The 25338-nt window shown below is 41.9% G+C and overlaps 2 protein-coding genes and 1 long non-coding RNA gene across 6 annotated transcripts; 1 reads left to right on the top strand and 2 right to left on the bottom strand.

Annotated features, from left to right (window-relative positions):
• Window positions 1-346: 346 nt before the first annotated feature.
• On the bottom strand, window positions 347-2515 carry LOC121665545. Its single transcript, XR_006016381.1, has 2 exons — window positions 2377-2515; window positions 347-2263 (listed from the first exon to the last, which is right to left on the bottom strand). It is a non-coding gene; the product is annotated as an uncharacterized LOC121665545 (long non-coding RNA).
• Window positions 2516-2585: 70 nt separating this feature from the next.
• Window positions 2586-5393, top strand: GLRX2 (glutaredoxin 2). Of its 3 annotated transcripts, none has more exons than XM_042029886.1 (4): window positions 2586-2675; window positions 3405-3474; window positions 4178-4354; window positions 4887-5393. In XM_042029886.1, the coding sequence occupies exons 1-4, from the start codon at window positions 2626-2628 to the stop codon at window positions 5004-5006; spliced, it is 417 nt and encodes a 138-aa protein (XP_041885820.1). In that variant the 5' UTR covers window positions 2586-2625; the 3' UTR covers window positions 5007-5393. The 3 variants fall into 3 exon arrangements, with proteins under 3 accessions (XP_041885820.1, XP_041885822.1, XP_041885821.1); XM_042029888.1 differs by lacking the exon at window positions 2586-2675 and adding an exon at window positions 2688-2775; XM_042029887.1 differs by lacking the exon at window positions 2586-2675 and adding an exon at window positions 2721-2770.
• Window positions 5394-15146: 9753 nt separating this feature from the next.
• Window positions 15147-25332, bottom strand: RO60 (Ro60, Y RNA binding protein). 2 transcript variants are annotated; one of them, XM_042029881.1, is made up of 9 exons: window positions 25253-25332; window positions 20807-21408; window positions 19904-20124; window positions 19522-19668; window positions 18126-18263; window positions 17781-17897; window positions 16915-17028; window positions 16355-16501; window positions 15147-15447 (listed from the first exon to the last, which is right to left on the bottom strand). In XM_042029881.1, exons 2-9 carry the CDS (start codon window positions 21384-21386, stop codon window positions 15295-15297), a joined length of 1617 nt encoding a protein of 538 aa, XP_041885815.1. In that variant the 5' UTR covers window positions 21387-21408; window positions 25253-25332; the 3' UTR covers window positions 15147-15294. The 2 variants fall into 2 exon arrangements, with proteins under 2 accessions (XP_041885815.1, XP_041885816.1); XM_042029882.1 differs by lacking the exon at window positions 15147-15447 and having other exon boundaries at window positions 16369-16501; window positions 16922-17028.
• Between the last annotated feature and the right edge of the window lie 6 nt (window positions 25333-25338).

Genomic DNA, 25338 nt, shown 5'->3' with positions numbered 1-25338 from the left:
AGGATTTGAGGCCTGGAAGCAAGCTCTCAGTGACTTATTCTAACCTTGGATACTCAGAATTTTCTTAACACTCTCCAACACTGGCAGAAAACATTATTCCATCCTAAATCTGCAAAAGGCAGAATTGGGTCATTTTTCCTCCTGTAAGTAACATGTGCTGAGACTGACAAAACAGACTATAACCCCAGCAGCCTATAGAATTCCCTGTTTCAAGATGTTAGTGATATCCCCATGTCTGTCAGAACAACTCAGCATGCAGAGCACCACGAGTGTATTTATAACATTTCACATACGCTGTTGAAATAGTCTAACACACAAATGTGCGCTACAACACCCAGAAACATGGTGAATTATAGCAAATATTTATTTGTCAATGGGTGTAGAGTAATATTTATGTATTTAGAAGACAAAGCCATAATAAACAGTATAATTTCCTGAATTGGATTTGGAATATTACTGGAGCTACAGCTCATGAAAATTGGAATGGGACTTAAAATGCTTCCAGTGGGCCAAGTCCCGTTTCCATACCTCATCCAAAAGCCCCACTGTACCCGCTAAACCAGTGCTACCTCTTCAGAAACACATCCTGTACATCTGCTGCACTACAAATAATACTTTTTTTCAGTGAGACACACAGCCACTGCGTTCCAATGATACCACAAAGCCCCTCATTTCAGTTCTGCTCCATTCTGGGAGCAGGGAATGCTGTGGTGCACAGTCAGCTGCACACACGGCTGCAAAGAGATTTATTTGCAAGTTTCCAGAAAGCGTTGTAGTTCTGGTTTCCTTTTTCATTTAAGGCTGCCTTCACTGGGGAGAACACTGAAAAAGAAAGCTGAGCGAGAAGGAGTGCATTCATTGGCAGTAGTTCAGCAGGGACAAGCAGGATCCCTGCGGGAGCTGGGTGTGCTGCTGCGGAAGGAGGGAACAAAGCAGGGAGAGAGGCGGTCACGCCCTGCTGAAATCAATGAAGGTATGAAACAAAGGATGGAGCGGCACAGAGGTGCTGTGGTCATGTTCTGGCAGGAACAATGCAGGTAAAGGGAACTAAGCCAAGGGAATGACCCAAACCATGACCCAACTTTGTGTCAATAACCCCCATATGTGCTCGTGACTAAAATCAAACTCCACCTAAATGGGAAACTATGTCAGCCACAACTTCACCTTCTCCCCTCCCTCACTGAAAACAATATAAATACGGCTGTAGTGGGGAGGGAGGTCAGAGGAGACTCTATCTCTGTATCCTGGCACTGTCAGAGGGCTGTACCTATCTGCTCCCCACAGGGGCCGCTACTGGGTAAGACTCCATCCCTCGGCTATACCGGGTGCTTGCTTGGGAAATTCGGAAAGCCAGCCTGTGTTGTGTTTGTACTCTTAGTGCTACATTGGCATCTCCCAGCTGAACGTGCTTGTGGCTGGCTGTGTTGTTCATATTTCACGTGTTCACACATACTTCTGCACACAGGCTACCCACCACCAGCACAGAACTACAGAGTGGTCTGGGCTGGAAGGAATTCCAAAGGTCATCTCGTTCCAGTGCCACACCGGCTCTGCATGTCTGCTGCCGAACTGGCCACGGCTCAGAAGCTAACCCCAGCTGTCCCAGCCCCTCTGGTATCCGAGGAGCAGCTGGAATGCCACGGGGTGATTTTCTGCTAAATTCAATACAACAGATATACTGATTTTACTCTTAACATGACACTTTCATTGCAAGTTTTAACTGTGAGTTTACAAAACAGTTCCCACAGTTTGCTTTGGGGATCACAGTGACATTATTAACCAGCATTTATATCAATGAATCAGGATTTGATATGCAACTATTTTCATGTGGCATTAGATACCTAAGAGTTTATCAGTTTTATCACAGGAGATTCTGCTAGATAATCACCTGAAATGAGAAAGCAAGTTACCGTTTAATAAAGTGAAAGGATATCACATAGGTACACTGTTTCAATTGCATTTTCTCACTGCTTTAACAGGTTACACTGACGAAGGTATGTGGGGGTGAAATAACAGAACATTGTTGAACAGCTCTTACTGGGCAGACTGAGGAGATAAAAAAACCCAACACCTCCACATAAAGTAAAACCTCCACTTTTTTTTTTTTTTTCCCCAGGAGCCACTAAAAACATTCCACACATTGCAGGATTAGCCAACTCTGCTAACACAAATTCCCAGGTACCAGGAGGAATTCTTCATCCCCCACACGTTATTTCCTCCGTTCCAACGCTTCTGTTTCACGGGTCAGTTTCTGACTGAAGAACTGCAAGGCAGGAAAGAAGCGTGAGGAAGAGCAGGCAACTGAAACGCGGACGGAGAAGAGTTAGAGTAAGTTTTACACTGGACAAAGCAGAGGCACCGCCGAAACCCTCGCACCTGGGAGTCGGCCGGGCAGGAGGCCACACTCCGGTCTCCCCGATTCTCCCCGCAGCAGCAGCGGCTCCGGGGCCCGGGACACCCAGCCCCTCCCCGCGCCTCTCCGACCCCGTCCCCGGAGCCGGCCCGGCCCTCAGGGCGCGCAGGCAGCGCGGCGGGCAGTCCCGGGAGGCGGGGCGGGGGCCTGCGAGGAGAGGCGGCGGACCGCCGTGAGGACTGCGGGGAGCGCCGCCCCTTCCTGCTGGCGCCATGGCCCTGCAGGGGGCGCTGCGCCGCGCGGCCGCGGCCTGGGGGGGGCGGTGAGTGCGGGCCGGGGGCGCCGGAGCGGGACTGGGATCGCGATAAGGATCGGGACACGGATGGAGATAGGGATCGGGACCGGGATAAGGACATGGTCTGGTACAGGGACCGGCACCGGACCGGCATAGGGATCGGCACTGGCAATGAGACTCGCAATGGGATAAGGATCGGGATACGGATAGAGATAGGGATCGGGACCGGGACTGGGATCAGGATCGGGACAGGGACCGGGACCGGGACCGGGACGGGGACAAGGAGAGGGATGGGGACCGGGATCGGGACAGGGACCGGGACAAGGCCTGGGTCCGGAGCAGGGAGCGGGAGAGCGGCGGGGTTCGGGATCAGGATGAGAGCAGGGATCGCAGCGGGGCGGCGTGGCGCGGCCCCCGGCAGGGCAGGAGCGCGGGGCTGCTGCCGCAGCGGGCGGGGCCGCGGGTGTCACACGTGTATCGCACGGGCGGGGCCGCGGGTGTCACACGTGTGTCACACGCGCGCGTGTGGCTGTCCCCGGCGGCACGGAGCGCTTCCCGAGTCACGGCACCGCCGCGCTGTCCCGCAGCCACCCCGTCCCGCTGCTCCCCTTCCTGCGGGCACCTGAGAGCCTGGGTGGCTGCGGGTGCTGCGGCTCAAGTGAACTGGCATGGAGAAGTCAGTTAAATATCGAAACGAAACAGGGCAATGTGGCGTTTCGCTGAAAGCTCGAGTACCTGACTGTCGTTTCTTTTTAGTTCTAGAATGGGGAACAGCCAGCCCGCTTCTGTGGGATTGTCTAATGATGCTGCTGTGAATCAAATACAGGTTAACATTATTTATGTGGCTTTTACTGATTTTCAGCATTTATAAAAGCCAGTTACTTCAAACATTTTCTTATTTATACAAAGAAATATTGTAAATAGTTCTGCCTGTTGAACCTGGTACTATGTTTATTATGGTTATCAAGTCATGCTGGCAGTTTTGTTTATCCACAGCCCTGGAACCTGATCCTCCTAGGCTGCACCCACTCTTATGTTTTTTCAGACCTCTACTCAAATTCGGTGCTGCTGCTGACATTGGGAATAGAACCTTGTAAAATTATTGATAGCAAGTAAATTGGTTTTTTTATAAATGTATTGATACTAAATGATAGCCTGAAATCCCCTTGAGTTTACAGTACAGTGATAAGGGTATGTCTTCAACCCACTGCTTTTGGTCACTGTGCTCATCACTGGAACATCCCAAGTACCTTACAGACAGGGAAAACTGTCCTAAACAATCCAGGGAGATGCAGCAGGTTGGGCAGACTGCAGAACAGAGTTGTACCACACACTCCACCATCCTTGTGCTCAGTGTGGCGCCAGGTGCAGGTCAAACCTGCCTTCAGAGGTGCTAGCAGAGGTTTTCCTGTGTTTGTTACTCTAACAGCGGGATTTTAACTTGTGTGTTAGTTTTCATGACTGTTAATAGTGTTCAAGGTGCACTGGCTTGAAGCTCGCTGACTTTTAACTTTCTTTTGAGCACACAGGACATTATTTCACACAACTGTGTGGTGATTTTCTCTAAAACAACATGCCCATACTGCAAAATGGCAAAAAACCTGTTTGAGGGTTTGAATGTGAATTACACAGCTGTGGAACTGGACGTGAATACAAATGGAAGGCAGTTCCAAGACATTCTGGAACAGATGACTGGTGGCAGAACAGTGAGTATATTCATTCTCTTACACATAAGAAGTAACAACTTGGGCTACACACATCCCTCTTGGGTTAGATCCATACCAAGTCCTTAATTTTTTTGTGATAATTAAATTTAGGATACAAGCTCCTTAATTAGATGCTGCAGGAGGGTTCTGTCTCTTCTTCTAGAACCCCTCTGGCTATCCCTCAGTTATCTTTTCCATACTGCCACTGAAATAACTGAAGTATCAAAGCCATTTTTCATTTGTGTATTTAAACCATTGTGTTTAACACTTGTATTTTATTTTATATAGTCTCACTTGACCCAATTATTGGAATTTATTATAATCACCTACACAGGGACTTCATCCCACTGTGGAGGGGCACGCAAAGTTTCCCATGTCTGTAAATACTACGGAGAAGTGTGGGTTGTACACTAATATTATACACACATCTAGAAGAACACAGTAATTGTATGTACTGGAGTCCACATGGGCTTGCTTGAATGTTTACCTTTTTTCCAAGAAGTAACTAATGCAACTTTTGTTTTCTTGATAGGTCCCAAGAGTGTTTATCAATGGGACTTGTGTTGGAGGTGCAACAGATGCTCAAAAGCTTCATGAGGAAGGCAAACTGCTTCCTTTAGTTCATCAGTGCCAAATGAAAGCAAATTACTGAGCAACCATCTCTAGCTTAGCTTCGTCTTCCTTTGTATGAACAGAATTTCAGATGAATTCAGAAGATCACAGACACATGCACTCGACAACCTCAAGCCATGGCTTTCTGAATCACAGATCACTCTCTGACAGACTTTATGGACTTGGCAAATTACTTGGTGTCCTTGCCTCAGCTTTCCCACAACCCAGATGGTCATTAGCAACCATTATGTAACTCTTGGGGCTCCTAGTGAGACAGTGATGTCATTTCATGGTGATTCCATCCTGCTCCAGGAAGTCCAGACTCTGCAAAAAGAATCCTGTGGGCTTTGCTTTCTAGCTTTGTCTCAATAAATTGTCAGTTTAATTTAATGGTTTCTTTAAATAAAATTCTTCTCTGTCAAACTGAGATGAAGGAAGTGTGAAGCAAACCCATTTTGTAGTGATACTGGTGTGTGCATGTCTGCCTCTCTTGTATTCCAGCACCGGGTCACCCAGCTCCCAAATCGTGTGTCCAATGGAACAGAAAAGGGAATAAAGATTCTGGCAGCTTTAGAGAGCGACAGCTTTCATCTTTACTCTGCACTGTGAGGTACCAGTCTGTACTGTCACTCAGGAATGTCCTTCCAGGGGCCAGGCAGCTCGGGCACTCAGCTGCAGCTACAGACTACACTACAACCAATCCAACAAGAGCATCAAACATAAGACCAAGGGAAGTGGGTCTAATATGCATAGAGTTTATTTAGTACTTAAATTCTACAGTCAGAATGCAGTTTACTAGCCATTTTAACTTTCAGTTAAATGTCTAAAAGAAATGACTAAAATTCCATAGTTTCAGTACAATGTACATCCAAAGCCAGACCAGGCAATGCCAAGACTCTTGGTTATTTCAAAGAAGTTCATATGCAAGTAGAAAATTATATCCCATTCTTCAGTTAAAGGGACCATTACACAACTAAAGGTGCACACATTAGAATGAAAACATTAGTCAATGAATTTTTTATTCACATTTTGTGAATTAAGACTCCTGTTATTTCCATTGCTTTCAGCACTCCATGTACCTAAACTCCTTTTTCCCCCTCAAGGGAAGAAAGCATCAATCTTTAATTCCAGCTAACTACAAGGACTACAAGAGTATCATTTAAACTTGACAGCTTCACTTTTGTGATGCAGGTTTGTACTAAGTTTAAACTGCATCATTTGTAGAAAGTCTTTAGTATACAGTTGCCTGCATTGTGCATCTTTAATGTGTAATCAGCTAATTAAACACACTGACCTTGTTTCATTTTAATTATTGCAGCTTACTGTATGGTGCTAGGACACAGTCATCAAGGTAAACACACAAATGTGCACCTCTCTCTGAATTTACACTTAATAAAGCAATTTATTTTGCACATACAGTCATAAGAATACCAAGTATTCTTTTTCTCTGCGTAGAATTCTTCAGCCAGTGATGTTATTTTCAGAAGCTTAATAATAATTTTGTCCCCAAAGCTGATAAACCCATCACATAAAAATAACAACAATAGTATGCAAAGGAATTTTTCAGAGACCTTTTCATTTTGTTTAGGGGCTTGTTTTTTTAACCAGTAGTCTAAAATAACCCTTTGAGTTCCAAGTTCTGGAAATCCCAGGGCACTGTCACTTAAGGCAAATTCTCTTGCAGCTGTTGAAACAAGCTGTGTGCCTGCAGATCCAAGTGAGTACCCCTTCATTAAATAAGATTTAGCTTAAGGCACCCAAAGGGTTAATTATGCTTCTTTTTAACAGTATTAAGGCTCCCCATCCAAACAGTTTTTCATTAATTGTGTATAATTCCATAGAAAGTAGCAGCAAGACAGTGCCTTTGTTACTGGATGGCACAAAGCCATATTATGTTTAAGTTAATTAAACATGATATGGCAGTTCAAGTGTGGTTCTACTCTAGCAAAAAAAGCCCCCAAAATTAAGAAACTCAATAATAGTAATTAAAGATTTCCTTTTTTCCCCCCCCCCAGCATTGTCTCCGGGACAAAACTGTTTATCTTAAATTACGCTTGCTGTGGGATCTGAATATTAACATGTATCCACTAAAAGATCTGGATACCTGCTCATCCAGCTTAAATCCCATGCTTCTAAGAAGCACAAGAAGCTGGAAACAAACACTGAGTTATTTAATGAAGCACACAGAGCTGTGAATGTGCCCATGTGTTGCTTTTTAAATACAGAATTATTTTTAAAGAGTAGAGCTGCACTTTCACAGGAGAATGAAAAGACATTTGTAACTACTTGTGCTTAACTCTTAAGCTGGTAACATTAGGAAAACAGCTATTTATACTTATTTGTTAATGAAGCATTTTTTAAAGTTCTCAACATACCACATACATATGCAAATATATATATATTTAAACTTAAATTCAGAATGAAGAAATACCTAAAGAAACCACACTTTACAGTATCAAAATCATAAATCCAGATATGTAAGCACACATATTTAAAGACACCATACCTTCTGCTGAAATTAGCTCATCTTTTGTGATTTCCCTCAGAGCAGCACACCCATAAAACACTGTCCTGGACAGTGTTTTACCTTTCCCCCAGAACTCTTGCTCAGCCATTTGTACACTCTGCTGTGTCATGGGAAGATGAAATCTCTACCATTCCAGTAAGAAAGTAATGGGAATAGCTGCTTACAGCATATCTGTGCACTGCAAACCACTGCAGACAGCAAAACAAACCTAGAAACTGGTGGAACTTCAGAGAAACTAAAGAAAAGGATTAAAAGCAGAAGCAAGACAAATGATTCTTTACTTCTACAGCCTATTCTTTGAAGGCTTTCTCTAGTCAATACTGCAAAGAAGCTGTTTATCCAGAATATTAAATGTTTTCCTAATTTTGCATGACAGCAGTTTGATACTGTTTAACAGAATGAAAAGTTTCAAATCACTGAACTAATTCTAGAAATAAACTTTACACTTGAAAAGCCAGTTTGAAAAGCCAGTTTTAAGAGGCTACTTTTTTCAAATAAAGCCATTCACGGGCAGATGTTGGATTTTTGTAAATAAATATAGTATACTTTTGTCACTGATTTTTACACAGTGCTTTGCCAAAAATCTGACAGATACAGAAAATTAGATTTTTGGTATGAGATTTATATAATTAAAGAAAAGAAAAAAAATGTTCATTTTTTAAAAAGTTAAGATAAATACTATACCATCAGTCCTGATGCAGGGAGCTAAGTGAGCACACTCAGTGATAGCAAAAAGGCAGAAGAACAGACGCAAAAAAACAAACAAAAAAAAAAAGGAATGGATGAGAGCTTGTGAAAAAAGATTCAAGTATAGGCCTGAGGTGACAAGATGGAAAAGGAGAAAAATCCCCAACACTAACAGAGAAAAGGGTAAAGCAAAAGAAGAAGAAACAAAAAAGAAATGGAACCAAAACTAAAGCTTCTGTTATGGTGGCTATGAGCTTGGGACAGGGTTAAGCAGCATTTGCAATGCAGACAAATATTTCATAGTGTTTCTACAGACAGAGCCATTATTAAAACACAGTTCCCAAACTGCTGGTGTATTTTTAAGCCAAGAATATGTACTTTGTTGAATAGCCTTTTAAAGCCATACCCATTTATGGGCACCAGTTATCAACAGCAATGTAAAAGAACATAAACCCCCTTAAGATTTATTGTTTAACGGTGGTTTTAAGCAGCAAGGTATTTTTGTGCCAGTTATTAGCAGCCCTCACACAGTGGGCATTTAGACTGGCCCTGCTGACCTCAGAGCTACACCTACCTTTAGATTTCTCTTTTTTGAAACACAGAGGACTGAATTCTACAAGCACCTCGAACTCTCCTACTCCTTGCTCCAGGTCTAAAATTCCTGACATGAAATTCTATTTCTTGGCAAAATTATTATTGTCATTACTGAATTTATTACACAATGCTGATGTGCTCACTGCATTATTTTTAAAAACTCGAGAGCCTCCTGCCCTCTCCACATTGTCGATTGTGTCTCCTCCATGAAGAAACCTGACCTTTGATGGTCATTCCTTACAGAAGAATGTTTCACCTCTTCTGTGCTTCCAGCCACGACATGCTTTTCTTCTTTCTTAAAGCTAAAGTGCCTGAACATTAGGGCCTTAGACAGAAAAGTCTAATGCTCCAGAACTGTCAAGCGGGTCACAGTGAAATGGCAGTCAAACTGAAACCAGTTAACTCTGTTAGGTATCAGGAAACCTGCATTTGCCTGGTCTACAGTTGCACTCTGCATTTAGACTTATTTTTATTCAGTATTTTGAATAAAACTAACTAGCTTTAAACTTCTCCCTGCTCAATGTTTACTGATAAACTGCAGTGCACAATTATAGCCCCTTTTCTGCTTTTCCAGTCAGTGTTCCTCCAATGCAAAGACCACTATTAATTTGAAAGCCTCCTTTTTGGTGAAAGGGTAGGTAGTTTATTGTACACTGAACTAAAGCTTAATCTTAGCAACTTTATCTTAGCTGATGTTTTTTATTATTTTTGAAGCATTACAGTAATTATTGCCTCTTTACATGTCTAGGTAGTGTTTTGGAAATTATCAGTTTAATATCTAAAGACTAGAAACAGGACAAATGCATGTTATGGCAAATGAGTCATGCTGTCCCCTAAAATTCAGTGTATGGGCAGATAAAAACGATCCAGTCTATGGACAAGGAATATGCAGCATCATTCTTCTATGCCCCTTACTGGAAGAGAATGACAAAACCAGAAAGAAACCCCCAGAAAGGTCCACATACTATAAAATTTCAGCTGTCAGCATTTACTTCAGTTTCCCCTCTCTGCGCAAATCTTGAAGGAGGAGCAGATGACAACATGGTCTCATCAGTGCTGCTTTTACATCGCACGAACCACTGAGAACATCCTATTTCTAACAAGGTCTTTAGCCCAGAGATACTATAAATGTTTAGGAGCACATTCTGTACCCCAGCAGGGATGACCACCTTTTATCACTGGTCACAGCTATCCAGTGTCAACAGATACAGGGAGCTACAAATTCTATTAGTCCTACTGAAAAGTTCATCTTCACTTCCACACTCTAGTTCAAGGAATTGCATTTTAAACTGGACTGCTTCCAACGATGCAACACCACTATAACCATTCATTCGATCTGTTAGTAACTACTCTAATTTTTATTTGCAATACGTTTACTTGAAAGTTACTTGAAACACCTGTTTTAAGTTTTCATTTTATATTTAGTCCAAAATATTTCCTATTACTTCACAAATACTACTCCAAATAAGAAAAAGTACTTGCAAAAGATGCTCATCTATCAGTTATTTTCAACATCTCTAGCTTAGAAGGAAACACCTAATCAGATGTTTGACTATTGTGTCATTTAAAACACATTACTACCAAACCCAACCCCCAAACATCAGTGCATTTACTTGAAATAATTAACATGTATTGAGCAAATGAGTTTACTCCCCATATTCATGGTGTTTTGCTTAGACCCTAAAAATGATGCGCAATTTTTCAAGAGAAATGGCTGATTTTCTTTTTCCAAACTCAAAAGTGCTATGTCTCAGCCTTCGTAGGAACACTTGGTTTGCTCTAGAAGTCACCTGAGGAGCTGGTGGCAGTCCTGTGTCCTCCAAGCATTCTGTCAGAGCAGTGATTAATTCAGGAGTGATACATTCATGTTGGCTGAAAGGCAACACTCTACCCAGCAGTTTTTTAAACCCTGCTTTAATGTCAGGAAAGGCTTCCCTCACTGCATTGATCATGCATTAAGGGAGAGCGTAAGTAGCAGAATACCTTCAGTAACATGTAACATCCTATTTTAGCACCAAAAGAGATATCCCTGCTACAGAATGCAAGCTTTGAATTTATAATCGATAGGAATGAGGCATAATGAAAAGTGTTACAAGTACCAAAAGTATAGTAGGAACTTCCATTTTACATTTAAAAGCTCGGGTTTTAGGCAGAAAATATGGTCTTACATGTCATTCACCACTATGGGTAAACGTGGCATTTTTATAAATCATAATTATTTTCAAATTAACATCAAATTCACTGTTTAAAACAGCCAGCTTTAGCATAAAAGAGGCTGACATACATCTGTTTTAGAGAAAGTCGTAAAAGCATCACTAAAAAACCTTTCTAATGTTTTAAGAATGATCTACTAAAGAGATCTTTTAACTTCCCCCCTATACACACATATATAAAACACAGAATTAAATACATGTACACACAAATTGCTATCAATTTCTGTTCCAAAGTGGTAGAATACTCACTGTCTTTCTCCTTGTCACACTCTTACTATCAGACTAAAAATAAAGAATGAAGAATCCAGTTTCAATCACTTCCTAAACAAGATTTTGTGAACATGAAGGAGGCAACTGTACAGTTCATAAAAGTTTTTAAGAATTGGTCACTATAAACTGGAGGTAGTTTTGAAATATGTTAGCTTGAATTAATTTATGAAATCAGAAGTAACACTAATCTACAAAAAGATTTTTAAAAATGAAATACTCTCCTGTTAGGAAGATTGTTTCTGAGTCACGGAATACATTCTTCTGAAAAAAGGAAAAAAAAAATAGCTTTTTGTTTCTGGTTGTTCCCACTCAGCTTCGGTGAGCAGGCCAAGACACATGCACTTGTTGGTCTTGCTCACTGAAAGTGTGCTGATGCTTCCTGAAGTTGTGACAAGGACTGAATGTGACATCCCAGTCATTTCCAAGGCCTTTTTCTACTAAAAACAGTTTTTAGAACTTCCTGTAAAGCATTTGAATTCTAAACTAGTGCTTTTGAAACTCTATTGTGCAGAAACTGCCCCTCAATTTATCTAAAGAGGTATTTCCTCCTGAAAATCCAGATGATAATCCAGAGAGAAAAAGATTAGCATGAGCTCTTGCACTTTCAGTTTTATCAGTATAAAATGTCCCTGGGTAACTTTTACACTGTATCACAGTCACATGGTCTCAACACACACCAGAAAAAACAACTTTTGTAGCTTTTAACTGTAACCACGGAAACCACTGAACATTAGTAACACTTAAAATACAAAGATTTAAAAAAACCCAAAGAAAATTCCCTCTCAATGAAGTTGCTGTTAAATTGCCATTATTAAACATACTAAGCCCATTTGTTTCCAGCCCCATTTTAGAAGTAACTCATGAATTTATACTTGCAAATAAGCATTCCACAGCAACGGGGGAAATTAAAAATCTCTCCATATTTATAATCTACTATAAATGAAATTAAATTATATACTATGTAACCCTGTAACCACTTTTAGCAAACTTCTGTTATTTTAAATTGTGTGCAACAGGAAAAATAAAAAAAGAGATTCCTCATCTGCTTTTCTTGTTTTCCCTTCACAAAAAGGTAACAAAAATCACAAAATCATGATGGTTGGAAAAGAGCTTTTAAGATCAAGTCCAACCATCAACCCAACACTGCCAGGTCCACCGCTGAGCCATGTCCCTAAGCACCACATCAACGTGGTTTTGGAACACTTCCAGGGATGATGATTCCACCACTACCCTGGGCAGCCTGTTCCAATGCTTGGCTGCAAAAAGGATTTGAGGTTCAGCCTCACCAATGCCCAGTACAGGGGGAACAATCCCTGCCCTGGGCCTGCTGCCACACTATTCCTGATCCAGGCCAGGATGCCCTTGGCCTTCTTGCCCACCTGGGCACAGCTGGCTCTTGCTTGCCCACTCTTGACCAGCACCTCCAGGTCCTTTTCCACTGGGCAGCTTCCCAGCCTCTCTGCCCCAGCCTGGAGCACTGCATGGGGTGGTTGTGACCCAAAGGAAGGACCCAGCACTTGGCCTTGTTGAGCCTCATACACTTGGCCTTGGCTCATGGATCCAGCCTGTCCAGATCCCTCTGCAGAGCCGTCCTGCCCTCCAGCAGATCAACTCTTTGGCTCAACCTGGTGTCACCTGCAAACTGACCGAGGGTGCCCTCGATCCCCTTGTCCAGATCAGCCATAAAGATACTGAACAGGACTGGCCCCAACAGTGAGCGCCAGGGAGCACCACTTATGACCGGCCAGCAGCAGGATGTGACTCAGTGCCACACTCTGGGCCCAGCCATCCAGCCAGGCTTTTAGCCAGCAAACAGTGCACCTGTCCAAGCCACGGGCTCCTAGCTTCTTCAGGGGAATGCTGTGAGCAAGTGTCCAAGGACTTGCTGAAATCCATGATGTAGACCACATCCACAGCCTTTCCCTCATCCACTAGGGAGGTCACCATTCACAGAAGATCAGGTTGGTCAGGCAGAACCTGCCTTTCATAAACCCATGCTGGCTGGGCCTGATCCCTGGCTGTCCTGCATGTGCTGTGTGATCAAGATCATCTGTTCCATAACCTTCCCTGGCACCAAGGTCAGGCTGACAGGCCTGTGGTTTTCTGGATCCTCCTTCCGGCCCTTCTGCTCAATGGGTGTCACACTGGCCAACCTCCACTCATCTTGAGACCTCCCTGGTTAGCCAGGATTGATGATAAGTGGTGGAGAGTGGCTTGGGTGGATTCCATCTGGCCCTACAGTCCTGTGAGCATTTAAGTGGAGCAGTAGATCACTGTTTCCTCCTGAATTACAGGGACTTCATTTTGCTCCTTGTCCCTCTCTTCCCAAGGACAACTGGTCTGACTATTAAAGACTGAGACAAAGACGGCATCAAGTACTCAGCCTTTTTCTCATCCTTTGTGGCAATGCTTCCCCTCACATGCAATAAAGGATGAAGATTCTCTCCTTGGCCCTCCTTTTGTTGATGATGGATTTGTAAAAATACGTTTTGTTATTTACTACGGCAGTGGCCAAATTAATTTCTAGCTGGGGTTTCACTTTTCTAAGCTTCCTGCGTAACCTAGCAACATCCTTGTAGTCCTCAAGAGCAGCCTGCCCCTTCTTCCAAAGGTCTTTTTTCCCTGAGTTCCAGTGACATCTCCCCATTCAATCAAGCCAGTCTTCTTCCCCACTGGCTCATCTTTCAGCACACGGGGACAGCCTGTTCCTGCATCTGTAACATCCTTTCATGATTGTTTGCCAGGCATTCTCTCAACCTGTAAGGCCCAAGTCTGGCCTCTGGGGCTCCTCAGCTTCCTCTACAGCCTCCTCAATGACTTCAAGGTGGTGCTCAGGGCTCTGGAGGTGATCCATCTGCTTCCTGGCACCACCGGTCTCTCTGCTGCTGCTGAAGTCCTGGGGGACAAGAAGTGGCCATCCTGCAGTCCAACACCAGCTCCTGTGGCTGATGAAGGCAGCATGTCCTCAGCAGGTGCTGGGCCTGCTGCTGAAGCAGGGGTACCTGCAGCACAAGAACTCCAAAGTTCACGAGGAGTTGGACAACATCATGGCCCTCTTCATGTACCCTGCTGAACAGCTGGATGTGGCCAAGCTGGTGTCTGGGCTGACTCCAGCACTGGTGGAGAGCAAGAGCAGGGTCCAGCATGGTGACATGAAATGTTTGCTGTAGTGGTGTCTTCCTTGAGCCCAGGCAAAGCCACGCTTCTCTTCAAGGCAGGAGATGCTGTGGAACTTGAGGACAACAGGGATGGGGTGATCCATGTGGTGCAGGGCAGGCTTGCCAGGAAGACTTGGGTGAAGCTTGGAGACCAAGGGTTTGTAAAGTACACTGTGCTCCTGCCATCATCCCATCGTAACAGGGGGTCCTGTTTGCTCCCTGGGACAGATCCAGACTGGCTGTTGCTGGCCCGCAGGACTCAGAGCACAGTCACTGTGGATATCACACAAGGGATGATGCTCTGTGGAGCTCCAGCTCACGCAGAGCCCAGGCCAGTCAGGGAATTAAGTCCAACAAGAGTTTTGAGTGCGTGTATAGGAAAAAACCAACTGCCTTGGGAAAATGAGCATGGTGGTGACAAGGAGGGTGGCTGAAGAGTGGCGATGCCTTTGTGAAGGGCATGGAGCTGGGCTGCCAGCTGTGCTGCAGGACTCTGAAGGGCGATGTGACTGCACTGCCAGCCATCACCAGGAGTGTCCAAATGCGCAGGGTGTTTCTGCACGGCGCCAAGGTGACAGTGGTGACGTGTGGCTGCCACCTCCAATGGCAGGGGGATCACTGGCTACTGACAGTTAGTTTGACACTAGAGATACAAGCGCTGAGTTTCTCTGAATCTGTTAGATTTGCATGGGACTGAAGTTCTGTTCAACCTTACAAACACCTTAGTGAGAAGCTCTAGTCAGAGATGCTTGACGTGCCACCACCTCCCGTAACATTCTGATATGTATACAATATGCCATATGCTAATAAAGTATATTTGCCAGGGTGAAGTCTGTTGCCAGCAATGGACCCACTGGGAAGAGCAGATGCCTAAAAAACTTAAATCAAATCCAAAGTGAAGTTTCGAATGACATCCAAAGCTCCTGTATCAAAGCCGCAGATATCCAACATGCCTCTGTCATCCGGGTCCGCCATCGTAAAACCGTGGGAGGTCATTCCACAAACAATCAGCTTAGCAGGAATACCCATTTTCTAGAGGAAGGACAGCAAAAAATATCAGAAAATACATATAGAGTGAAACATGTGCACATATGCAGTAACTTAAACAGGCCAGAGGGCCAAATCTCGCTTGTATAAGCCGCTGTCTGAAGAGCTGTACTGACAGAAATGAGGAATGCCAGAACAGAAATGCAGGATGCCTGTCAACACTGGGATGGCAGCTAACCTCAGCTAAGGAAGCCAAACTAAAGACTTTTGGTATTCATTTCAACCGGGTGGAAACTATGTAAAGATAAAAGTCCATACACCAATGCCTGACAAATGCATTTTTGGTAGTTTAAAAAATAGTTTCTTTAAAGCATAAAGGATTGTTTGCTGAATAACTAAGAGTTTCCAATAGCAATGTGCTTGGAGAAGGTATTTTTCTTTGTTCTATTTAAAAGTATGCAGCTGTACAGCTTGGAGCAGTCCCTTTAAAAGACAATGGGCTTTCCTCACAAGATACTGTCACATCATCCTAGTGACACTTGTCTTCATTACTTCATTGAAACTTTTTGATATCTACTGCAAACATCAAAGTTAAATTTAGCTCTGAGAGTCAAACTTCAGTCTGTAAAAACTATAAAAACGTATTCCATCAATTATATATAGGATGCAGAAATTCATACAGTCCCTGAGTAACAAAGTTTCATGGACATTGCAGCACACCGAGCAGGGGAGGCTAATTACAAATCCTTTCAGCAATTCTGTGGTTTTAAATATGCACAATTAGTGCAATATGTGTACTAATTCTGCCTAACGGCAGAATTGAGCAGTTTTAAACAATATATAATTATTTACTGAAGAAGGCCACAAAAAGTCCAATCTCTAAAAGATTTTTAGAGCTGGCACTTATTTTGTACAGTATTTACTAATCATAAACAGTCAGAAGCATGTTTACCTCTCTGTACTCTCTAAGGGCCATTGCAGGAGGAGTATTCCCAGCAAAGGTCTCGTTATCAGTAAATACAATGAAGACATCAGCAGCTGTCTGAGTTTTTTGAGCCCATATCATTGGAAGGGAACAGTCAGTGGTACCCACTGGAATCTTAAAGAGACAAAAATAAATATACATGGAACACATTAATACAGAAATTAACAAACCATGGAAAAATTACTTCTGATGTAAGCTTCACGTTCTACCATGTGTTACTACATGAAGACTTTTTTTGTTAAACTTGGTCATTTTATCTTAGTTTGTCCAGGGTTTTTTTTTGTTTGAGTTTTTTAAATATTCTTTTCAAGCTAACTCATGTGACCTAGCACTGCCATTCTAAATTGCAATGTTTAATATCCAGCAAATGAAATAATAACATTTGCTGGGCTTTCTCTAAATCAACTGCACCAAAAAAAAAAAAAATCCAATCTTTTACTAGAGAGATACAGATTAAACAAGGCAGTAGAATTGATTACAAAGAAAATACAGTGTAACTGCTGAGACTTTTTTTTTTTTTTACATACTTCATACATTTTCACTAAAACTTGAGGTAAGCTCATGTCAGCTGTCACTGGACAAGGGACCATTTCATGTGAAAAGGCAACAATGTGGGAATCCTTCTCAGTCCGTGCTACAACCTGAGAAAGAGAGAGACAAAAATAATTCAGTTATATTCCTCCGAATTTTTAATGTCTAAACTGAGCCATTCCCTACCAAACACACAGCATGACAAATGCTTTCGTATTTAAGTCACCATGGCTCCTCATAAACACTAATGGTGCACTCTACACTTTAAAAATTCTGTAATATTACTGCAAATAAACACTGCAAAAAGAGCTGAACGACTGCTCTAATTACTGTAACTAAAGATATTTCTATTTTTCTTTCCTCCTCTCTGACATAAACCTTGAGCATTTCTAAATACCAACAAAAGCTCAACTCCTCTGCAATACAAGAATACAACCCAAGAAGTTTTAGAATACTAAATTGAGGGGAAAGTGATTGTGAATAAAGGCCACATCGATAACTCAAACAGACACAAGAATTATCCCAATATTTCTTCATCTAGCCTGTATTATTCTGTGAACGCTTCTGAAAAAATTAAAATGTGTGTATGCACTTTTTACGTACAGTAAGCCATTTTATTATGACTAAGGTAAGTGAAAAAGCTGCCCTGACCACTTTGATTTACAACAGAAACCAACTTCTTCAAACTGATCTTTTCAATTGTGGTTGCCAGTAGCTTTCAGCAATGAGACACAAGGTCACTGTGCCCAAAAACTGTTATATCTAAGTTTCCCCTTGATGCCTAACCAGCTGTAGAGCACTTTTGTATCAAAAAAGCAATGCAAGCTGAAAACAGTTATAAATAAGAAATTGAAAGCCTCACCATACACATTACTGCTGCAACTGTGCTGGCATTGAGCACACTGCCCAAAACCTTTTGTGTCATTGATGCACTGATATCAACTGCAATTACAAAGCGTTTTCCTGTTGGTTCAACTGTCTGAAAGAATAAAAGACAAAAATGTAACAGGTACACATCATTTATATATTAATTTCTTCTGCTGCTTTCAGTCCTGAAGTGGGCATTTTTTACTCTTTCTGGGTAATGTCAGGACAGTGCTGTTGCCAAAGTTTCAGAATTGTTACCCAACACGGGAATCGTTCTTGGTAAGTTTTCAGAAAACACCGAACTCTTAAAAAGCTTAACAAATAGGAGAACTATTATTACCTTGAAAGCTTTGTAAAATGAGGCATCCAAAGCTCCTAAAATGTCTTCATCAGGACGCCACCAAAGCTTCCCTCTGCTTCCATGTCCAGCTTTATAAGTTTCTAATGCAACCAAAATATGGAATGGATGTATTCTACCCTACAGGTAGAAATCAAAAATATGGATATGAAAATTTAACCTCCTTAAAAAAAATGTAACAAACTAAATGTGAAAGTAAGTTCCTACTACAAAAAAATCTCTGGTTTAGTATATGGTTACTTTAAATTTGTTAAATCTGAAGAGTTCATGCAGTCTTTACACAGCTGTTGGATTAACTGATACTTGTGGGTTACTGACAATGGACCTCATTCCCTCTCAAGAATCCTCCAGTTAACACCAAATGTGATGCCATCACCAGAATTCTGGTAAAATTTTGCAGCTCTATGATTGTCCAGTGCTGTTTTCCATCACAGGCTTCCAGTAAGAGAAAGTCCCTGCCCAACTGAAGAGAAAGGAGCTGAGCACGGAAAAGAACCAACTTAAAACTAGTTTTATACCAGATACAGTAACACTGGACAAGAAATTATTTTTGGAACATAGCATTCATTTTTCTCATTCTACAGAACACTCCAAACAATTTTTTTTCTTTCCATATATGAACTTAACTTACATAACTTTATCAACATTTTGTTATCTTTATCTTAAAGGGGAGTTTGCAGTCCTTAACCACTGCCAGCAGCAAAACTCAGAAAATCTGAATGCCTGTTGTCTATCTTCCATCAAGGTATTGCACCGTGATCTTTGCTCTCCCTTCTCCATGCCTCCAGTATGATTAAGGAAGAAACCAGAGAAAGGGAATTGCAGTAGGATGGGGAAAAAAGGACTTCTGTTGTTGTGCTTAATTCAGCTCTGGTGCTGAAGAATTTAAGTGCCCTGATTTTCATCTTCCCAACTCACAAAACTGCTCGTCAAGACACTTGTCCTCTCTACTTTTGACTAAATCCCTGAAATTTTTATTCTCTCTCTGGGGAATTCTCTTTTCCCTCTTACTTTCCTAGCATTCTGATGGACAATAAAGCAATCAGAAAAGAGGAAAGTCTCCTTGCCCATCTTGTTTTTCCCCTCAGCTGCTATGCTATTTTCTTAACTCACTTAAGAATTACAAGACTCAGAAGAATTGATGAACCCAACAAGCAAAGCTGGCCACAGCTGTCATTTAAGAAAAGATCCAATAGCTGCCAATACACTTAATTTATCAGAAAGTTTCAGAAAGCAGGTGGGGAATCAAATGAAAAATTATAAACAGAAGTTTTAAAATAATGTTGCAGGCATTAAGCTGCAGTTTTTAAAAAGAATAAACTAAAAATTAAAAATGAAACTCCACAAAGGCTGGCACTGATTAAAAAGAAGTTCTTACCTTTTTTAGCAGTTTCTCATTTCTCAGTTTTTCACATACTACTGCCACTTCTGAACCTCGCGGCTCAAGCACTGAATTTGCTGTCAGCTTTCCTAAATTTCTCAACAATATAGAAACAGGCATCTCCTTGAGCAATGCCTTCCAAACCTATGATGAAAGAAAGAGAAGAAAGATGATTCTCAAACTGCAAGACCTGGCATCTATACATTGAATAAATGTATTTTTAAATAAATGTACAAATTATATTAAGATCTTAATTATTTAACTATTTGGGTAAACAACTTGAAAAATAGCATAAGGGCTACTTTTTAAAGAAATCTAGACTCAAGACTCTGAACAGCATCACTCTATGGAGAATTCAAAGGTAAGGAAGTTTACCTACCTCTTTAGATTTCAGATGGTTTGTCAGGAGATGCTCTCTAACTAGACCATATTCCTCTATCAAGTGAATGACTTCCAGTTCATCTTTTGTGCGTTTTACTTTCTCCACAGCCTCCAGATACTTCAAGAGCTTTTCAGTCTCAGCAGAAACTGCTTTCTCTTTATAAGCTTCTTGGACATCTTTCCATCCCTTGGTAATATATTTAGTGACTATAGCAATTCCTGATGAAAAAGAAAACCATTTCTCAAGCAGGATTACCATCTGTACACTGGCATTTATCATTCTAGCATGCAAATGAATTTGCAGGTTTCATTCTCAGACCTGCCAAACACCTGTTGAAAAGGTCAGCCACACACAATTTAGAGCAGTACTTTTAATTACTGTATTAATCTCCTTAGAATTAAGGAGATTTTTTCCTACATTGCCCAGAGAAGCTGTGGATACCCCATCCCTGGAAGTGTTCAAGGCCAGGCTGGATGGAGCTCTGAGCAGCCTGGTCTAGTGGAAGGTGTCCCTGCCCATGGTAGGGGGGTTGGAAATGGATCATGTTCATGGTCCCTCCCAACCCAAACCATTCTATTATTCTAAGATCTGAAGCCAACAGATCTTCCCACATAATGAAAAAGTGTTATTTCATAATTTGTAAGCAAATAGGAACAAAATGAGGGAATTGGGTTATTTTATCTTCTCTTGGCATATGGAAGAAAAGAAGGAACAAATTCTGTTTACCTTGAAGATAAACAGGTCTATTTCTGATATGAACACCCACATTTTTAAGATGCAATTTACAGGATATCCTCACTAAGAATTCACCTACAATGGTATTTGGGTTTCCAAAATACTTCCACAGTAAATATAAAAGGTTTAAAACACAGTATTTTCAGGTAAATAAAAATTTATTACCTTCACTGGCAGGTTTTAGGTGGGACAACCTCAGAAGATCTTTATGAGACCAACCACTTCTTTGCTTATATTTTGTAACTGCTAAAGCAAGAGCCATGCCATTCTTTCCATTGTACCAATCTGCAACAGCTTTCCTCAGAGCACGGCCCCACATGCCACATTTCATGCCCTCCTTCAGATCTTTTTTAAACTGGATGAAAGTAAAGAGATGGGTTGGTATGCAACACACCTCGGGGACAGCTTTAAACGCCGCTTGTTTTGTTTTGGCATCAGAACACTGCGAGCAAACTGCGAGGGCAAAGAGCAGGGGCTCCTGTCTTGCTGCTCTGCCCTCTTGACTAAATGCTTTTATTTCTTCAACAACTTCGCAGCCTCTGCCCTCTTCAATCAGCCTTAGCAAAGCTTCGGCGTTTTCAAAGCCCAGCTTCTGCTCCTTGACGTGGTAAGCGCCGCCCTCGGAGCCGAAGCACAGGAAGTGCTGCAGCCGGGCGCTGTCGGTGAGGAGCCAGCCGGCACCGCTGGCACAGCCGGGCTCCGGCGCCGCGCCCGGCACCTGCGCTCGGCTCTCCTCCGCCTCCATCCCTTAGACTTCCAGGGGTCTGCTGCAAGAATAACACATTCTATTAACAACTATTGTTGACTGCTCGTTTGGCAAAGTAAATACATCTTGTCTATAATCTTAAGTCCTCTTTCATAAATTTAATCAGAGCGTACTCCAAGTGTGCGATAATCCTGTCATTTAGAGGAAAAGTAACAGAAATCTCTCTGAGTTATGATAACGACAAAAATCAACTCAGAAACTACTTAACCCCCAGTAAGTGGCAGACAAAAACCACCTGGTGTTATAGCCTTTTGCCACTAATATATTACATCACTTTCTCATGTAAATTTTTACAGTGCACACTAAATGGCTCAAAATTCAGATCTTGCCCTGCTCTATTTTGCTGAAGAATCGCTAATACCGACCAACTGAAGAAAAACAAGGCTAAAATGAAGAACTAAGATACTGAGAAACTGTTTAGTCGGAAGGCTCTGTGAGAGTTTATGTATGGTGGGTTTCAGTGAGGCCTAGACAACAGCTTTTTAACAACTGAGTAGCTCAAGAACAAATTATCTTTGCCTCGGGCTCAAATAGTCTGCCGCTCCAAGTGAGATCCAAGAAAACACGGATTCTGTACTGCTTTACATTCGAAGTTAAGAAGCAAAAATCAGCACAAAAAATCACAATAATTCAGGTCTTTCTATTTACTGCAAGAGAGTTCAGCTGTAGTATTTGTAACGCAACACCACTGCTCTTACTTGGAGAACATCCAGCACAGTAAAATTCAAGCCATGACATTTAAAATAAAGCAAAAGCAGGTGAAACGAAATCAGCAGGGTAAGGGTAAGGAAATTCCTCATCATCACTACTTCCAAAACATTAGTAGCGCAACAATAAATTTAGTTTACTCAGTTCTCACCAAACAATAAAAATACACTAAATAGCACCAAGGGCTCCTACGGAAAACCAAAAAGGCAGCACCAATAATCCACTCCCTCAAACTCCATATAAATCTTAAAATACAGGGACTAAAGTCTGAGCACACACAAATTACATTTCAAAGAAATCCACTAAACAATTTTCAAGTATTGCAGATATCTACTTTTGACTCTTTTCTTGTTCAGAAGACAAATAAAAGCCTTTTTGCTCCATTTACCAGGATAAGATAGCAAAATAAACGTCACTAATGTAGACAGAGGGGTTTTTCCCCTCAGTTTAGGTAAGCAACACTTTGATCTACAAACAACTTCCCTACTTCTTTGACAGAGAATTTTTCCCTTTTTCTGCCAGTGATCAGAAATGCACCTTTCCTCTGCTTTCCATATCTGCATTGATCTGCATCCAGAATTAAACAACAATCATCAGTGCTCCCATTACATTCTACAAACTCATAAAATCATAAAAATAGAAGCTGTATGCTGACACCTGGTTTAAGAAAGCAGGCTTAAGTTGAAAATTAACTAAGAAATATCTTTCATTGTATTATTTAGACCATCAGTGCTCAGCTGAAATTATATATTCTAACCATGTTTCCTGCCAAACCTATTTAAATACACATCATGGTTGAGCAGGCTTTTTCCCTGACATCTGAAGCATGCAAATACACTGAAGATAACAAGGCTGGTATTCCCCATGCATGAATACCACATCAGGACCTTTTCATGTCTAAATACATTTTATTTCAATACAGTTCCATTAGCTCATTTTATTAAACAGTCGGGAATGTTTCATAATAAACACAGAAAACTCAAACAAAAAATTCCGAAATCACAGTAAGCATCCATTTATTTACCAGAAAAAAAATGGTACATGAAAGATACTGAGAAACACCATTATCCTGAAGGAAAAATAAGAATGGGAAGCATAAAGGATCACTCATGAACAACAAGATCTCCATGTATATAAAATATTTAGAATAATTCCTTGCTGTAGCTTTCCTACTCCTACTATAATAAATATTACTACATTAAAATCAGACAAATGGGAAAACTCTTATGGATATTAACAATGGATAATTTTTATGTTTACTTTTGCATGGACCAGGCTATTCATGCACTCACAACACCGGAAAGAGGCATGTGCCTCCATCCATACGCTTGTGACACAGACCCATAATAGAAAAGAGAGTTGCAAATAGTTTTTCTGACATTTAGCTCTTTAATTTGCTTTCTTAGGAATATACTATGAGCTACAAGCCCAGATGCTCTTACGATTTCCAAAAACTGCCTAACACAAATTGTGAGTTCTTTAAAATATTTTAAAAATTACTTTTGAAATCTGCTATAGCTGACGGAAACCACCAATCTCACTATGGAACAGTCACAGCAAAAGTATCAGATTTACACTTCACCAGGAGCTACTGGAAAAGCGCTTATTCACAGCTGAGCTGCTCGAGTCATGTTGGCCATTTCTAACCCTGTATTACATCCCAGCCTCACAAGCTCCCAAAGCTATTCCCTCCCTTGCACCAGTTCCTCTCCTCTGCCCAGACCTCAAGCTTATTTTCTTCCTTTAACACCTGTACAACAGAGACACCTTTCACCCTAACAAATAGATAAATGCAAATGCTCACTTAACACATGCTCTACTATAAGCCTACTCGTCACCTGCTGAGCTGCAGCAGGGAACTTGAATTTAAAACAGCTGTGGAGGATTCATCAACAATATTCTGGCTCCATAAGCATTTCCAACTTTTGTGCTATGGGAATGCAAACAGCAATGTGAAAAGCCTTAGAAGTCCCAGATGAGGAGTTTTATAACAAAAACTGCTAAGCTAAACTCCACGGTTGTTCACCATTATTAATGAAAGAGAAAACCCACAATATTTCAACCACCATATAAATTTATAAGTAATATACGGCTTTGACTGCTCTGAAATTGTCTATACAGCACTGATAAGTCAATATCTTTATGTTCAGTTCTTTAAGCTGATCTTCGTTGATTTCTATGGCTTTTTTTCTAACTTGCCTTAGCTCTCCTAAGAAATAAAAGGTCTTACAAGTTTTGTGAACGGATGAAAAAAAAAAAAACAACACATTAAGTACAAAGCTTCAACAGAACTACAAATTCTAACTTAAGCTCTTAAATTTAACTGCTATGTTAACAACGAATCAAACTTTGCAGTGAAATCCCATGGAATTAAACTTTGAAAAAGTGTGATCTTCTATGACAAAAAACCAGCATTAACATTTTAAAGACAACATTTCAAATCGCCTTCAAATACTTCGAAACTACATATACTTCATTCTACAACGAACTGCATTTTCCTCCTCTGCTCTCTAAATTCTGTATAAGCATTAAACTGAACACTATAAGGAACACCTCCTAGTTAATTGAGCAGAGAGACCACAACCATCACACGGAGGTTGTAACAAAACAGGCCTGTGCTGCAGCACAGCTCTGATAACATAGCTCTCATACTTCGGAAAATAAGCACCTCTATGTCAACTGGGATGCCAAGAGAACGCTTCCCAAATCATCAATGGAGTGATGCACGATGGCAGCACAGCAGATACCCGACTATATGAACCACACACCTGCCCACCCATTTCTACTGCAGAATTTGCAAGAGCCTGTCTGCTTAAAAAAAAATGTACTGACTGGGGGGGCAAAGGCAGCTTAGCTGACGTAGCACAGAATTAGGAGGTAGAAGCACCTAAAGCGGATACCCGAAGAGCTTTGATCGCAGCTGTCAGTCTCCATAAAGACGATAAACACGCGTGACGGGGGAGCCGCGTAACGCCACAGACACGCCCGCGAACGCCCCGCGGGCCCCTCACGCCCAGGTGCCCTCCAGAGCTGCCCCTTTGGCCTCTCCGCATTCCCCGCACGGCCCTGGGGCCCCCCGGGGCTGGCCCAGGGACCCCGCGCCCCGCTCCCCCCGCACCCCGGGGAGCGCCACTTGCCTGCGAGGCCGCGGCCCAGGCGGGGCCGGGCGGTGCCGCAGCCCCGGGGGCCGCCGGGCGATGGGCAGGGGAGGCACTGGGGACAC

Source organism: Corvus kubaryi, unplaced genomic scaffold (genome assembly GCF_017639235.1).
Source record: "Corvus kubaryi isolate FWS band 111438036 unplaced genomic scaffold, C.kubaryi_AGA036_p1.0 37334, whole genome shotgun sequence".
NCBI classification, from domain to species: Eukaryota; Metazoa; Chordata; class Aves; order Passeriformes; family Corvidae; genus Corvus; species Corvus kubaryi.
This window is presented reverse-complemented; position numbering and strand designations above follow the sequence as displayed.

Coding starts and splice junctions, on each gene's coding strand:
- GLRX2 (XM_042029886.1), top strand. CDS start 2,626: ATGGCCCTGCAGGGGGCGCTGCGCCGCGCGGCCGCGGCCTGGGGGGGG. Junction 2,676..3,404: donor GCCGCGGCCTGGGGGGGGCG/GTGAGTGCGGGC, acceptor GTTTCTTTTTAG/TTCTAGAATGGGGAACAGCC. Junction 4,355..4,886: donor AGATGACTGGTGGCAGAACA/GTGAGTATATTC, acceptor TTTTCTTGATAG/GTCCCAAGAGTGTTTATCAA.
- RO60 (XM_042029881.1), bottom strand. CDS start 21,386: ATGGAGGCGGAGGAGAGCCGAGCGCAGGTGCCGGGCGCGGCGCCGGAG. Junction 19,669..19,903: donor ACCATCTGAAATCTAAAGAG/GTAGGTAAACTT, acceptor CTTTCATCATAG/GTTTGGAAGGCATTGCTCAA. Junction 15,448..16,354: donor CCCTTAGAGAGTACAGAGAG/GTAAACATGCTT, acceptor TCCTTCCTCTAG/AAAATGGGTATTCCTGCTAA.